Below are 16,451 nucleotides of genomic sequence, written 5' to 3'. Positions count from 1 at the left end.
GAGAGTTGGTAGTTGAATATGGGGAAATCAGATAAATCACAGCAGAAACTTAACTTCGAAATTGGGCCCTCCACCAAGACGCCCAGACCACAACTTCAGGAGGAACTGACCGGGACTGCGGGGGAGTCGGAAATGAGAGCTGCCCAAGCCCCTGAGGTAGACATCAGGGTGATGCTGTTGGACCGTAAGGCGGGCATATGAGGTCTCGACTCCAAATTAGACACATCCTCCAAAGTTGACCTGCTACAGCACCGGCTCGATAAACACTGTGACCAGCTTGATGAGGTGGAGCGGAGAGTATCCGGGTTAGAAGATGGGCACACTTCCCTTATCGCCAGTGTGTCATCGCTCGAGGTCCAGGTCAAATCAGTAACAGCCAAAAATGAAGACTTGGAGGGAAGGGCTTGCCACAACAAGATTCGCCTGGTCGGAGTGAGAGAGCGACAAGGCCTATCCAAGATGGAAGAATTTGTGGAGTCTATGTGTAAAGACCTGTTCGGAGAAATCCGCATTATCTCCATCGCCCGATACCATGAGCGGCCCCCGTCCTATTATCACATGCCTCCTAATCTATAGGGACCGCGACTTGATCCTTCGGCTGGCCAGAGAAAAGGGGGAACTCCAGTATGACGGCGACAAGAACCAAATATACCCGAACTTCTCGATAGCAGTGCAAGCTTCTCAACGGTCATTTGCAGGGGTGAAGAGGCGTCCAAGAGACTGCAACATTTCGTACTCCATGCTATTTCCAGCAAAGCTCTGGATCCAGCAGGCAGGGAGGACACAATTCCTTACCTCGCCAGAAGCAGCATGTTCTTTCCTAGTTGAGATTGCCGAACGCTCCCCCCGAAACGTCCCGAGACCTTGAAGAGATGACCATGACCGGAGAGACCCCGGCTGAGGTTGTATAACTTGTAATATGAGTGGAATTAACACTGCAAACACTAATTGACGATATGATGTAAGCACCTCGGACACATTTGCATTTCAGTCAGAAAGGGAGCTTGCGGACTCGGCCGGGCACTAGCGCTCCGTGCTCTACACTGTTTCCGGGATATGGGGTGAGGGAGTGTTAACGGGTAGGTTGGGGGTTGCCCATTGGGGAGGTGAGGTAGGGGGAGCACATGGCCAGGGGTTTAGGGGGTGATAATCGGAGGGTAGTTGGGGAGGGATTTAGAGGCAGTTACGGTTGTTGGGAGTCTGATTCTCGTCAGGCCACTGCACTGATACACTATATGAAACGGGCAACACTCGCTTATGTAAAGTATGCAATGGATAGGAAGATCTGGGCCTCACTGTTTAGACATCTTGACGTCTGGGGTTTAATGTGGCAACATGGAATAGAAGAGGGGGAATAATCTATATATATCTTAAGAGGCACCGCATTGACGTAGCACTAATCCAGGAAACTCACCTTACCCCTACCTACGAGTGTAAATGGGGGGCTAGCTGGGGATGCCATAGGTAGTTCTCTTCCTACTCCAGAGGAGTAGCAATCCAGATAAGTAAAGGGGTGAAGTTCCAGTTGATATCGGTGGCTAGAGATAACATTGGGAGAACACAACTGGTACACTGAGTGCTTGAAGGAGTGCAGGTCGCTCTGGTGAATTCATACGGCCCTCAAATACTATGTCACAGGGGCCTGCATGTCCAAAGAAAATGGAATCTTATGGGTCATTGGAAGGGAACTCGAAGATGGGTAAAACCGGATTAAGACATTAGAGGGGGAATATGCCGAAAAACAGGAACCCCGGATCTTGGCACATCTCCGTGAGGAAGCCGACAAACACTGACCGAGAAATTTGGTTTTTGGCCTGGGGGCATAAAGTGCGTAAATATGGCGACGGTCAGAAACCAGGGGCGCACCTGGTTCGTCTGATAGGTGCAGATAGACATCCACCCTTTGTAGAATGCATACAGAAACCTCAGGGGGAACTGGTACACTCCAAAGAGGACATAGCGGAAGTATTTTGTGCTTTCGATAAGGAGCTGTATAGCTCCAAATGCCCGAAGGACCCAGAAGCCTTGTGTGTTTACCTTGAAGAAACTGAACTATACTGGGTGGAGGCACACTTGCGGGAACCTCTTGATAAATCGGTCACCCTAGATGAAATCTTAGCTACGATCAAGGAACTCCCAGGGTCCAAGTCACCAGGTCCTGATGGACTAACTGGGGAATTTTATAAGGCGTTCGCCCCTATTCTGGCACCGCTCCACCACCGTGTCTACGAGGAGGCAACTGAAAGGGGTATGCTGCCCCCTACGATGCGAGAAGCAAATGTGGTGTTACTTCACAAACCTGGAAATCCTCCCTCCACCAACCCCCCCACTCCCTGAGGACTACACCTCGTACAAGCTAATCTCCCTAATAAATGTCAACAATAAGATTTTTGCCGAAATCTTAGCCTGAAGGCTGCTCCCATTGATGCCGGGACTGGTACTAGCAAATCAGGCTGGCTTCATACCCGGTAGGAACACCATGTTTGGTCTCCGCTGCTGCTTTGTAATCGTTGAGGCATTGACCCCCTTCGTTCCAGGCTGTTGCAGTGCTTTTAGATGCTGAAAAAGGCTTTGACTCCGTCGAATGGCCCTATCTCTTTGCAGTGCTACAAAAACTAGGGCTGGGTGCCCACTTTATCAAACTAGTCTCGCTTCTATACGCGAACCCTTCAGCAAAAATCGTAATGGGGAGGGTGCAATCAGCCCAATTTGAAATGCAAAGAGGGACCAGGCACAGCTGTCCTCTGTCTGCACTACTGTTTGGCCTCAATATAGAACCACTTCCGGCAGGCCTAAGAGAACGACAAATTGAGAGAGGTCTTAGGCTAGGACCGTACAAAATAATCATATCGCTATATGCAGACGATGTGGCCCACTTCATTAGTGATCCAGAAATTAACTTGAACCCAGTAATGCGGGAGGTTCTCAGGTTTGGGGTCTTCTCAGGCCTTAAGATTAACCACAGTAAGTCTGTGATGTTCCCCCTTACGGTGGAAAGCAGGGAATACCGGGACAAATTCGACTTTAGGTGGGAGTCATCTGGGGTTTGGTACCTAGGGGTGATGCTATCCCAAAACCGCAAGGAATTGTTTTGCACTAACTATGGGAGGACCATTGAAGGGCTCCGCGAAATGATAGCGAGGTGGCGACATCTTCCACTCGCACTCCTATGGCACATAGTCATTGTCAAAATGAACATATATCCCAAGCTACTGTACCTATTTGTCAGTGTCCCCTTGTTGTTAGGTGGCTTGTTTTGGCATGTGATCCCAGACCTGCTGTTGGCTGGGAAAACGGCAAGAGAAGCTTAAACATTGCTTGTAAATCCGATGAAGGGAGGCTTAGCTCTGCCTAACCTAGGGTGTTACTATTGGGCAGGGCAGGCGCAATTCCTGGGACACTGGTACGCAACACACTTTGTGTGACTTCATGTCCAAGTCGAAAGGGCCTTGATGACCCCCAGCTTGCTACGAGCAGGGATTGTCGGAGAACTCCGGGTTCCGCCAGACACGCTAAATGTGGTCCTGATCCCATACGCGATATGGAGAAAGATGGCCGAGAGAAGCGACAGCCCCAGCCTGTACTCCCCTCTCCTTCCAGCAAGGCATATCCCTGGGCTACCCATAACGAGCAAGCAGATATATTTGCAATGGACAGATAAGCTAAGCATAGTGACCCTTGGTGACCTGTTTGTGGACGGGGTGTTCCTTAAGATTCAGCAAGCAAACAAACTGGGAGCTGTCTCTGCCCTGGATATAGTCCTGTAATTTCGGCTTTGATGTGTTTTTAAGACCTTCTTTCACTCATTCCCAGCACAACCACCAGTATGGCACTTACTGCATGGGGTGACTCAGTCACAAGGGGAAGGCCGGCTGTTCTCACGGATTTATAGTGAGTGATCTGCTGATAGACGGGACGGGAGGGATGGAAACCCAGAGGAAAAGGTGCAGACTGGGCCTACCTACTGCAGCAGACCCAGAAGGTCTCCCTGAATTCTAAGTATAAGCTTATCCATTTCAACTTTGTCCACCAGACATACCGCACCCTAGCTAGACTGCACAAACACTTCCCTTGTTTTCTTGAAGCATGTGTTAGAGGAAGTTACACCCTGGCAGGCTTCCTCCACCTGGCCTGGGAGTTCCCGAGAGTCCATCGATTTTGGGCAGAGGTGGTGCCCAAGATTTCACTGATTGTTGGGGAATCATTGGAAATGAACTTGCTTACAGCACTACTGGTATGCCCAACGTCCCTACAGCCTGCTATGAGGTGACTAGCTGGACTGCTTTTAGTATTGGTGCGCAGGAGGGTTGCCCCCCCCCCCCCCCAGTACACAACTGTTGCTCCAGGATGTCGCCTACTGTCACGACATGGAAACTGCATTCATGAGAACCCTTCACCCAGATGTTTGGGGCCCATATATTCAATTTCTGATAACTGTTGCAGATTAAGACATAAGTCGATACTGTTAAGTAATGCTTTATAGCTTTGACACTGTGATTCACATGTGTTGCTTTGAACGGTGTACTCCTTGGGGAAATGGGGGGCTAAGGGGGAATCGGACTCCATGGTGAGTTGTTAGTTGATGTTGACAAATGCAAAAATAAAGTATTTCTAAAAAAATGGTTGGGCTTCGCATTCCGTGGATTGCTGTTATGTGGATTGTTCTTCTCGCCTTTGTTTGGATTCTAAGAACAAACTCATCAGATCCAGAGGTAATCCGCAGCCAGGCCGTGCAGCTGAAAACCAAATCTGTAAATATTAAATTCAGGGGGGAAGACGGAGACTGGTGGAAGAACAGGCAATCACAAAACAATGCAAACAGGAAAACGGCATACACACGTGGAGGAAAGCTAATGACGAGCACCTTCCTGCGCCGAACACTGTGCTTTAAAAAGCAAGGTATTGCAGGCTTCCATTCGCTTGTGCCCCAATTGGTGGGAGGGGGGTGATGTAATGACATGGGTGGCATTACAGCCATGATAACGTCATTGCGTTTATGATGTTGCGCATGTCTGTGATGCTGTGGCTGTATTGAGGCCGGGGACTTGTTGCACGCTGCCCGGATCATTTTCCCATGCTCCAGGGCTGCCTCCATCCACAGGTATTGTTCCGCCACATATGTCTGGTAGCACTATATGCACTTTTTCATATTTTTTACTTGAGACGGATCTTGTTAATTTCTGGAAACTTCTCAAGACTATCCTTTTCTCCTCTTCCTTCTCTCCCCCCCCGTCTAGTCCCCACAGAGCCCCCCCTCCAGCACTTGCTCACCCCTGCGCCCCTTTTTCTGGGCACCCCCTTCTGCACTTCTCCCTCTCCCCCGCAATTACCATCTTTGTCTGCACTGTAGGATAGTCACAAGGCCAATATGATCGTTGTTGCTGTTTTTTTTGCAGTTTTCTTTCCTATTTCCCTCATCCCCCCCATAACCCATCAATTTGTCTTGTGGCGCCTGGAAAAACTTGTGTACAGGCGCCATACAAATGTTCAGTAAATACAATGTTTCCAGTATCTGTGGGGGGTATTGGGACCCTCTTTTTTGATCTAGGGGGGCCTGTGTCATGACGGTATCAGACTTGATAATATGACAGGGGACTCGGGCTACCCCACCTTTTTGGCACTTGTCGGCAGTGTTTCACAACACGGATTGGACATGCAAAAAGATCACCAATGTAAAATTTATACAAATAACATCTTTATTTTTCTGGATTATTTCATAAAAACCTACTTGAGGCTGTTATACATGTGTTGCCATGTTAAACCAAACACATTTTCTGGTGTCTACACATTTTGTCATATTAAACATTCATATCACAAAAATGCAGTGTTTTTACACAGTGAAAGGTTAGTACTGGTGATGACTTAGAGTATGGTTCCCATGACCAAACATCTATCTAGTCTTTTTGCATGTACAGACATAATTATATTATCTGTCAATCCGTGTTGTGAAACACCACCGCAAGTGCCAAAAAGGTGGGGTAGTCTGAATCAGTCAATACAATGTTCACAAAACTATTATGATCTTTAAGGCTGATTTCCTCACACTTTTTTTCCTCGGGCTCTCGTTTTGCCTATGGTAGTCCTTAAACATTTTTTTTAAAAAAAGAGGGTTCTTTGGGAGGAAGAGTCCCAATAGAAGAACAAGTTACTTACCTTCAGTAATGTTCTTTCTGGGGACAAGTTACTTGTAATTAGTTTTCAATTTTTTGATGCAATAGTTCTATATCTTTTTTGTTTTTCACAAAGAGCGGACTATTCTCCCTACGTCCACCAGAGATGATGGAAACATGCAATAAAAACATTGAACTTTAGACCAACAGTATAAAAATACTGTGAACAAAATTCAGGGCCAAAGCTACACAAGGGTCACCCCGATAAAACAACCTGACACCCGTGCCACATACTCAAAAACCTGGACTCTGAAACAGATCTTTAACGTTTCTGGGATACTTAACAGATTGGAACAGTGAAACCATTCCAACAGGATTCATCCACTTCTGAAAAAGTGAGCTTTGAGGATGATCCGCGAAAGCTGGGAGGCTCTTGTCTAAATACAGCTTGACAACAAGAAGGGGTCATTCCACGAACCACCTTATTTGACAGACATGCACGTTTGAATAGAATTCTGGCCTGTAAGGGGAACCAATTAAGTATGGAAGCGGTGTGCTTAGGTTTTCGGGCACGACATCTAGTTTGACTGCAGCATGAAGGACTAACTTCAGGGGAGTGAAGTTGGTCTGTGAAAGCTCAACCACAGATGAGTTTTCTGTGTCATACAAAAAATTCCCTAAAGCCAAAAATTAGGACAGATGAAAGGGTTACTAGCGTTTAAGAAAATTGGCATACTTGGTCAAGTAGTTAAAATGAGGAAAAATAGAGAGGCAAAACAGAACCTAGAGATTTAACTAAAGAAGGAGCAGTAGAAGAAACTCTGTGCAGGCATTGGAAGAGGGGTATCCGGGAAAACTTCCACAACCAATACCATTTGAGACTTTATGCACAGGAAGGAGTGAATACACTCAAGGGCCCTACTACCTGCAACCATTCAATGGCATAGGATGATTCATCATGCCAGAAGCCACTGAGAGACCCAGTATCATGAGCAGGCAGTACCCGCTCTTCAATTAGGCTGCTCACATTACCCTGCACCTGCTACGTGACTGCCATAGTGTGGCATCTGGGGGAAGATGCCAGATTGACATGGAGCCAGCAAATTGTTAGCACAAATCGGTTAACTTTTGCCAAGACCGTGTGCTCCACACATTTGCCCAAATAAAATAAGCTGGTAACAGGGTAGTAGCTAGATTGGAACTTCGGCTCCAAGGAGGACTTTTAAAGGACAGACTTCACATAAACCGTATTTGGACCATCTGCCTAACATAACATCCCCGAGCCAGTTACAAGTTGGTAATCTGGAGCTACACTGGAGCAACAAGACTTGACTTTATAGGCTTGAAAGGGATCGCCAGCCAGCATGAGATGGAATAAATCACCTGACTGGATAAAGGAAGTTGTTCTGTCCAAGTGCTTGTGTTTTCTGGATAACACCACTATCAGAAATAGCCAAAATGTCCTCCCTGTAATAATAGAGTTTATTGGAGAAAAGGTATGCAAACTACTTACACGGATCAATGATGCTTACAGGCAGGCGAGAGTAAAAACCAATGTTATTATTTAATAGTTTAGGCAATAGCAAACGCAGCCAGTTTGTGGGAGTCGAAGTGATACAGAATAAAAATCATGATAAATTACCTGCTGATATTTCAAGATATCACAATTAAGAACCGAGTGAAACCAGAACCCTGTAAACTTCCCAGTAATTGGCATCTAGAATTGTTATGCTGAAAACCTTGGAAAACAGCATCTAGTAGGGAAATGTTTTTGCATTCTGGTTTAGGGCCTCCGCTTCCTGGGTATTAAAATAGGTGAATGCCTTGTCACTGAAGGAGGCCTTTCAGGGATCAGAAGAGCATTTATAAGAAGGAAATAACAGGTGAATTAATGTTGAAAGACTTGCATATCTGTGTAACTATACCAAGGAAGTGACTTTTGGCGCCAGAGGCACCACTGACTGTCTGATATGGTGCACTGCCTCATTATCCCACCTAGTTGTGAGAAAACGTTCTGAACCAGTCTTTCCCTGGATGATATTGTAAAATATCACAAACCTGTCGAAGGATTACTGTGATGTCAGAAACCACTTTACTGAAAGTAAGTAGCTTGTTCTATATATTCAATTGAGATCCAAATACTCTGTACATATATATTCACAGAGAACAGTTTCAGAATGATTTAAGTTGTCCCTCCCAAACACTAAACATTGCTAATTTCAGGGGGTAAGCTCCCTGGTAAGTTTAGATTCACTTCCTTTTGGTACTCTATGCCGCAGGAATTCCTGTAGTGGCCAACTCTACATCATTCTTTTCCAGCTGTCAACAGGTTCCCAAGATGGATCCTTAAATTTCCAATACTGTCTGCAGTTGTTCCTGTAGTTTTGGGGTGCACAATTTCAAAAACTGGAGGAAAATCCCTGATTGATCAAAGAAGCGTGGTGGATCAGGAAATGCAGATGTTAACAGGAAAAGTGTGACGTAGGTGGTCTATATCATCAAAGGAATGACTCTTTAAAACCACACCTGAATTCTTAAACTGGAGTGAAGATTAAAGAATTGATTTACTCTTATTGTCTTGAGCAAGTTTTTAGTATAATTTCCAGATTGCAGCTATTTATTTATGAGGAGCACTCTAGCACAGAATTATTAAATAAAAAGAATCAGCAAGATGGCTACTCTTCAGTGGTTTGTGGGAGGAATACTGATGTCTTAAGTTTCCTTGGAATCAGATGGTTTTGAATTTCACTTATGTGCCATTTGATTCATCATCACCTGGTTGGTTTGTACAAAACTGAGTAAAGGGTCACAAGACCAAGAATAAGGTGAAGGGACCATCTGATAAAAATATCTAATTATATTAAGTAATACAAATAGGGATCATATGTGGGTTATAAGGCTAATTGATGACATGGAGTAAAACCTCAAAAGTAGTAGTTAAACCTAACCCGTTATCAAAGTATAGAAAAAGTAGGAAACGTTCATCTCGCTTCTGTGTGACATGCATGATTTCTTAAATTGGATTAGGTGTGTGCCTGCTGTTTAATAGACTTGGAATGACCAGGATTTTGGAAGGCATTAGCCTGCATCACCCTGCATATCACCATACTAAGCACACTTTTGTTTAGCTAAAGCAACTTTTCTTAAGGACTGTATATACCAATTCCTTGTGTATAGGATTTCAGAAGGTATTTGAAAATATGGTGAAAGGACCCTTTAATATCTGCCGTTTTTTCATTCGCTTACATTGTAAATTAAAAGAAAAAGATAATTTGAAAAAGATAATTTGAAAGCATGATTTACATGTGCTTGTCCTTAGGATAATCTATGCTACAATGGTTATTGTGGGCAAAAAACGGACTTTAATTTGTTGTTGGCCAACAGGAATTCAGAAACTGGTGTTAGCAGGAAGAATGGGAGAAGCCATTGAAACTACGCAACAGTTGTATCCAACATTACTAGAAAGAAACCCTAATCTTTTCTTCACATTAAAGTAAGTAATTGTCTTGTTAACTACGCTTATTCTTAACATAGTTAGGTGCACTTTGTTTTGTTGCACGTCTACCTTTTTTTAGTAGTTTACGTGGCAAATATTAAGCTTGGACAAAAACACACATTTGAGAAAGCAGATGCACCCTGTACTGCATTTTCCTGCCCAGGAGTGGTGTAGCCCTATTTAAAGATAGCAAACCGATGTATATCTTTTTTAGGTATCCACATCCCCTTCTACTCACTAGAACAAGCTTAATTATTGTGCATGCTCTTTAGAATGCTTCAATCTTTTCATCTTGAGGTTAAAATTAAATGAACGCAACATGTTTAAGATGGGTGCTGACACAAAACGCATGTACTTCATTTTTGGAGTGTTCTTGTACAATTCATTTCATAAGAGCTCATTAACTGGTGCGTAATTACCATTTCATAAATGTCATAAAGCTTCTGCTACACTCCTTTCATGCCATAACATACATGTTTGAGTTGCAATTACATGTTTTAGAGCCCATGCAAAGTCCTTTCAAGAAGCAAATGGCATTCTCTAATGTCCCCGCAACGGGTGATCTTAATCTACAACATTTAATTCATAAGAGACCATTTCCTTTTTTACACCACTTCACATGGTATATCACAACTTTACTTCTTGGGGGAACAATTCTACTCCTGTTACCTTACATCTACTAGGGGAGTGTCTTGTAATACAGCAAAGCACTGCTTCGAAGTAGTTTCTCTTGGGATTTCACATCCCAACTGTATCACAGCCGGGTTTCCGTTTTTTCTTGTTTCAGATTTGTTTGCACACAGTTTTACTAATCTGCCTGGATACTTCAGTTCTTTACCACCACCTGAGGCAAAATGATTTGCATGAGAGGTGTACCACATTGGGTATTGTGGTGATTATTCCAAAAACCTTGACCTGGACCACTTCTCATGTGGCCAGGAAAGGCAGCCGCTACCTGATCCTGACCCTGGGGGTGGTATTATGCGGGATATCACAAAATTAAGGCAACTCTGGTCAGGAGGAATGGGAGAACCCTCTGAACAATTTCCCTAATGATCATACAGTCTTAATGGCTTATTGTAAAATTGAGGATCTTGATCTTAAAACCAATAAGAACATTATGGTCTTCAAGGCCCATAATGCTCTTAGTACTGAGACAAAGAAGAGGGGTGCAGAATTACCAAACTGTAATGAGTGGTCTAGTTGTTGTAGTGACCCACACCTGAGCGGGGACCTTTAACCATTTAAAGGCCTTTTAGTCGTGGGCCAAGCAGGAAGAAGCAGAGCGTCCCGTGCTGACAGCGGGATGTTGGGCAGAGAACATGGTGGAGGTCGACACTCCTGTTTAATGCAAAGGACGTGCAGCAGGAAGCGATATTGAGACCAGCTACCCTGAGGGAGAAAGAAGCACCCTGCATCCTGTAACCTGCTCCGATGTAAGGTTTTCACCTGTGCACATACGGACCAGTGAAAGCTCCATTGATGGTCAACGCAGGCAGCTGCATATTTGCGGGAGCTGTCAAAAGCTGAGGGAGTCCCGACAAATGAAGAAGCAGAACCGGTGAGTCAGAAGGATACGCGAGGGCATACGCCAAGGCATACCGGTGAGTTGGCCTGATGCAGGTGACCATGAGGCCCTCCGAAAGAGAACGCTGTGTAATAGCGAATGTTTTGAATACTGAGTCTTTGAATTTAAGCAAACTTGGCGCAACTCTCCTTTTAAAAGATGTTGAATAGGGGAATATTGTAACCTGCATTGCCAAAGCCAAAAATGAGCAATAATAAAGCAAAGTGAATATAACTTGCCAAAATGGGGAATATCCAATAAGGGGACATTATAATAGCCTGCATACCCAAAGCTAAGTGTGACACCAAGGCAATTTGAGTATTATCATCCCAGAACAAGATACCTCGAGGGAAGAAGTTGTAAATCGCATTGCCAGCAAACACATGTTTGTGTAGATAGAAATCAGAGACTCCAGGAGAAAAGCCCTCCTTGTAAAAAGTATCATGTGGGAGAGAACTAACCAGCGTTGCCTATGGCAAACAGATCAAAGTGAGTATCATTATCTCTTTGTGCAGTATATTTGTGGAAGAACCTGTAAACCAATTGTGTTGAAAGTCAAAAGACTAACTCGAGAATCAGTTGTTGATTTAACTTTCCCCATTGCAGGTGTGGAAAGTTTGGAGCAAGCCTTACCACAGAGTACAAGTTGTAGTAGTTGGAGGTTTATCCTGGCAGGACAGTAAACCAGGAAAGGGACATTAGTCCTGGAAGGAAAGTGGACCAGGAAGAAGATGATTTGAAGTACTGTGAATGTGGTAGAAGGTTGTGGTGGAAATGAAGTGGCATTTCCATTACTGAGTTTCATGAACTGTTGTATAACCATCCTGACTAAGGTGTTGCTTATGAAGGAGAAATATGAAGTGATAAAAAGTGATTGGTCTCCAGAGAAGAAAAGTATTACATTAACTTCTGACTTGATTTTTAAGAGGAAGTAATTTTGGTTTACTAAGCAGAAGACTGTGGAAACTTGAACAACTATCTTTGAGTGTGAGAAATGCTTTGGAACTAAGACTGTCACTTTGCCAAGTGAAGGACATATGGAACGAAAATAACTTTATATTCAATCTGGAGTGGAACTTGGCTAGTGAAAGTAACTTTTCTGAAATTGAACTTTTGTTTGAACGTTTGTTGGAAACATCCTGAATTGATCCAGGGGAAGGGGGATCCAACCCTGGTCACAAGGATTCCTGTTTATAACTTGTGTGTTTTGCATGTATATGCTCTTTTGTGAAGGTTAAACAGCCAGATAATTCCTGTAAAATTTGTTGTATGTATTAGTGTGAGGGACTAATAAGTTTGGACATTAGGTCATTTTCCTTTAGCCTTAGTTTGCCAGGCAGGAAATCCTTGTTAGGCTAGGGAACGTTAGGCGCTTGTCTCGCCCCTTATTATTTAATAAAATGGTGACTTGTGAGAAAACTATACCTGTGTGTGTCTGTCTCACATTTCCAACCCCTCACAGTATGGTATAAGAGAAGCAAATAGCCTGTACATAAGGAGCCATGTGCTGCAAATGTAAAATACAGCTGACTTAGAAGAAATATGAAGGAAAGTAGACTCCATAGTAAAGCTAAAACTGAGAGAACAGAGTTCCAAAACACAGAGCCCATGAGAATGAACGAGTGGAAAAAGGCTCCACTCATTCAGGATATAAGGTAAAAGGTCCGGAATTCCAGCAAAAAGTGCTCAGGGTCTCACTAGGAGAGGGGATGAAGCATAAAAATGATAAATCTCCCTAACACTGCTTGGTGCTCCAGCTCTCCAGGATGGTAGACTGCTTCCTCCATACACCAAGGATTTGCTGTGCGCTGCTGCTAACCTCCATTCCCGCTGTCATAGCTCATGTTCCCCCTGTCTCCTCAGTCAGCATTACCCTACCAGACCATTGTGTACACCACTGACCAATTCTAGCCACAGTAAATACAGTGAACTGATCCTCTGCAACATTTCCACTGCCTGCACACCCCAGCTGCAATAGGCATACTGATCTATCTGCAGTGCCCGTCTAACCACTCTGCCTGTGTTCTATCTGTAAATCCTTCCTTCCAGCAACACAACTACTAGCAATAAGTCTGCCTCTCTGCTCCTTATCTCTCTACCTGTGTACCAACTGCATGTCCCTCACTGTGCCACTCTTCCTGCCTTTGCACTCATCTGCCCGTTGTCAGCTCACTGGTCGACCAGTCTGCTGAAACCTTCTTTCCTTTGTGTACATCGCAGCTTGTATTCATAGATGTTTGCATTGCTTTCTTCCTAAATGCCTTGATCAGAGTTCTTGATTCCATGCATGGTTCATCTTCCTGCTTGCACTCTCCCTCTGCAATCATTATGCTGTTTGTATGTTGTTGCTTCACATCTACCCTGCTTCTGACCATACTTCCTCTGAAAGTCATTTCTAACTGCATTATATATATCTTTGTAACATCCAGTTGCATTCATCCTCTCTGGCAACACATCTACTTTGCCATGTGCTTCCAAATCCACAAAAATGACAGGAGGGCGCTTTACAAGACCACTTTAATTAAAACAAATATTTGTATTGTGTTTTTGGTTAAATACCAAACCGTACAGTGATATAAATACAATGTAAATCAATGTTAAAAGTGAACAGTGTTACATACAAAATGTTAAACAACTTTAGAAATATATAAAGGTGGGCACAAATTCCTGCTTGCAGTTTCTCTTGCTGACAAAATGCATTTTTCCTGCACCTCATCTATAACTGAACAGTCTTAACATGCACCTTCGAATGGATTGTGTCCTCCCACGTATTTCTCATCTTTGACACTTGTTGTGCAGCTTCAGCTGCTTCGAAACAGAAATTCAGCAGAGGGCTCTGTGCGTCGATATCGTCGAGTCGATGTGCCTCGAAGGCCTCAGTCGATGGTGATGTCATTGAAGGAATATATAGCACGTGCAGCGTCCGTTGGCCTGAGTTCTGTTTTTCCGCGGTAGCTTCGAGCAAATTTCGGTGCGCCTCTTTTTGCGACGTCTTTGTTACAATCACTTTGCTAAAAATGTCTTAATCTTTGACACTGTCGATTCCGAAGTCTGGTTTCAAGAAGTGCCGGGATTGCCAATCAAAAATGTCACTCACTGACCTGCACCATATCTGTTTGTGATGCCTCGTGGAGGGCCACGACACCTCCGGCTGTTCCAAATGCCAGCTAATGATGGGAAAAGCCTTGAGGGAACAAAAGGGGAAACTTGAGGTAGGAAAAATACCTAAAAAAAATCACCTACCTGTTCCGCTAAACCTTCGAGTCGAGAGGCGACTCTCCTCAGAGGAAGAAGGCCAAGCGATCTAGGTCAAGGAGTGGCTCACACCACTCTTCCTCGTAGAAATCGAAGAGAAGGTACTGTAGCTCGCCTTGATCTTTGACATTTCCCCCGAAAGGGTTGCTTGCCCTACAAGAAAGTCCACTCCGGCTGAGTGGGAAGCCTTCAGGGCTGAAATATATTAAATATTTTTGAAAAACAAAAAAGCCATGCTCCTACCGAGCCTTCAAAAGAAGCCGGAAAGGAAAGGTCTCGCCGAAATCCTGCGCGCCCTCGAGCCCGGGGGAAAAAGGCCTGATCTGCATTGTGAGCCTTCGAGGCCTCCATCGGATGTTCCATTGAAGGATCATATGGGACACAAGGAAAAGTCTAGGTCGTCGACACCTTTGATGCTGGAGGTGCCTGCGATAGGCCCTCGACATCAAAACCTTCGACACCAGCCGCACCACACTTGCGAGCTGTGCCGTCAACGCTGAGCACCCCTCCTAAATTGGCGCTGATAAAGAAAGTGTCAACGACTTAAACGACATGGAAGCCTACTACTTCCAAACCAGACAAAATATATGCTCCACTTTCTAAAAGGGATTTCTTTAAATCTCTTCAATTTTTGAAGAAGAGGAATATTCTGAGGATGAGGAAGCCCCATTTGGCTTACAGTACGGTACACCCAACGTACCAGAGAGTTTTATCTCTGAAGAGTCCAGTATGGCAACTTGCAAACAGCAAGTGGGGTAGATACCTCACCCGAAGTTGAATTTGGAACACCAGAGCCTGGGCAGCATGCAGATGCATCTTACATGCAGCTCATGTCGAACGTGGTCAAATACATGAGTTGAAGTAGGCCACCATTGCCTTATGAACAAGACGACCTCACTGATATTTTGTACAAGGGTCCACAATCTGATCCTATTTTACCTTTTGATATGGCATTGCAGAAAAGGGTGGCTAGGAACTGGGAGCCTCCAGAATCCAGTCCGGCAGTTAAGAATTTGACAAAGAAATACCGCCCGTCCAGTAGTGACCCTAACTACCTGTCAAAACACCCCACTCCAGAGAGTCTGGTAGTGCAGGCAGCTACGGCTACGTCCAACCAAGCAGCATTCCCTAACATCCCTCCTGACGGGGACGACAAGCGTGTAGATGGATGGGCGAGGAATGTATTTTCTGCAGGGAGCATGACACTAAAATCTACCAACTCCACTTGTGCCCTCGCAAAGTTTACGTATACTCTATGGGATTGTATTTCCATGGCAGCAGAGCACATTTCCAAAGGGGATGAAAGGGACGGCTTCTTAGCTATTGTTAGGGACGGCAAAGAGGCCATATGTGAATCCCTTCAATCAAGATTGGATTCTGCAGATAGCATCAGCAGATCCATGGCTACCAGTACTGTTATGCACATATTTGCGTGGTTGAGAAAGTCAGGTTTTGCCCCTGATGTGCAATCTAGGTTTCTCAACATGCCTTTTGACGGGTCTCACTTTTTGGCAACAAGACTGATGAGAGCCTTGAGAAGTTGCAGATCTCAAAGGCGGCAGCCAAATCCTTAGGTGCCGCTATTAGGCAACCTCAGCCTTTTCGTCCTAGCGGACAACCTTGGAGGGGTAGATCTTTTTGCTACTTCCCAGTTGGAAGGGTGAGAAGAATGGCCAGAGAAGATTTCCTCGTGGTGGACAAGGTAGAGGTGCGAAGCCAGCTCAAGCAGCAGCCTCCTTACCATCGGCCTCTGCATCATTAGCCAGAAAACCACTTTGAGGTCTTGAGTCACAGTTCACCAGTGGGGGGGCCGACGGACTCCACATCTGGAAGAGTGACAAGACATTACTTGGGATGCGTGGACTTAGGAAATTGTAGCCCACGGTTACTGCCTTCCTTTTATTAAAAAAACCTCAGAACAATCCACCTGGAACCACTGCTTGAGGATTCCGGATCCGCTCCTTGTGCAGGAAGTTTTAACCCTCCTAGAGAAAGGTGCTATAGAACCTTTAGTGGAGAGGAA

At 44.7% G+C, this 16,451-nt stretch overlaps 1 protein-coding gene across 2 annotated transcripts in view; it reads left to right on the top strand.

The window, feature by feature from the left end:
• Positions 1-16,451, top strand: part of RANBP9 (RAN binding protein 9) — a 1,122,649-nt gene that overhangs the window by 657,484 nt on the left and 448,714 nt on the right. For both annotated transcript variants that reach the window (XM_069613547.1, XM_069613548.1), the window contains one exon: positions 9,495-9,603. In XM_069613547.1, the coding sequence (XP_069469648.1) occupies positions 9,495-9,603 (109 nt within the window). The remainder of the gene's footprint in view (positions 1-9,494; positions 9,604-16,451) is intronic.

Source organism: Ambystoma mexicanum, chromosome 5p (genome assembly GCF_040938575.1).
Source record: "Ambystoma mexicanum isolate Mex_15411 chromosome 5p, UKY_AmexF1_1, whole genome shotgun sequence".
Taxonomy (NCBI): domain Eukaryota; kingdom Metazoa; phylum Chordata; class Amphibia; order Caudata; family Ambystomatidae; genus Ambystoma; species Ambystoma mexicanum.
This window is presented reverse-complemented; position numbering and strand designations above follow the sequence as displayed.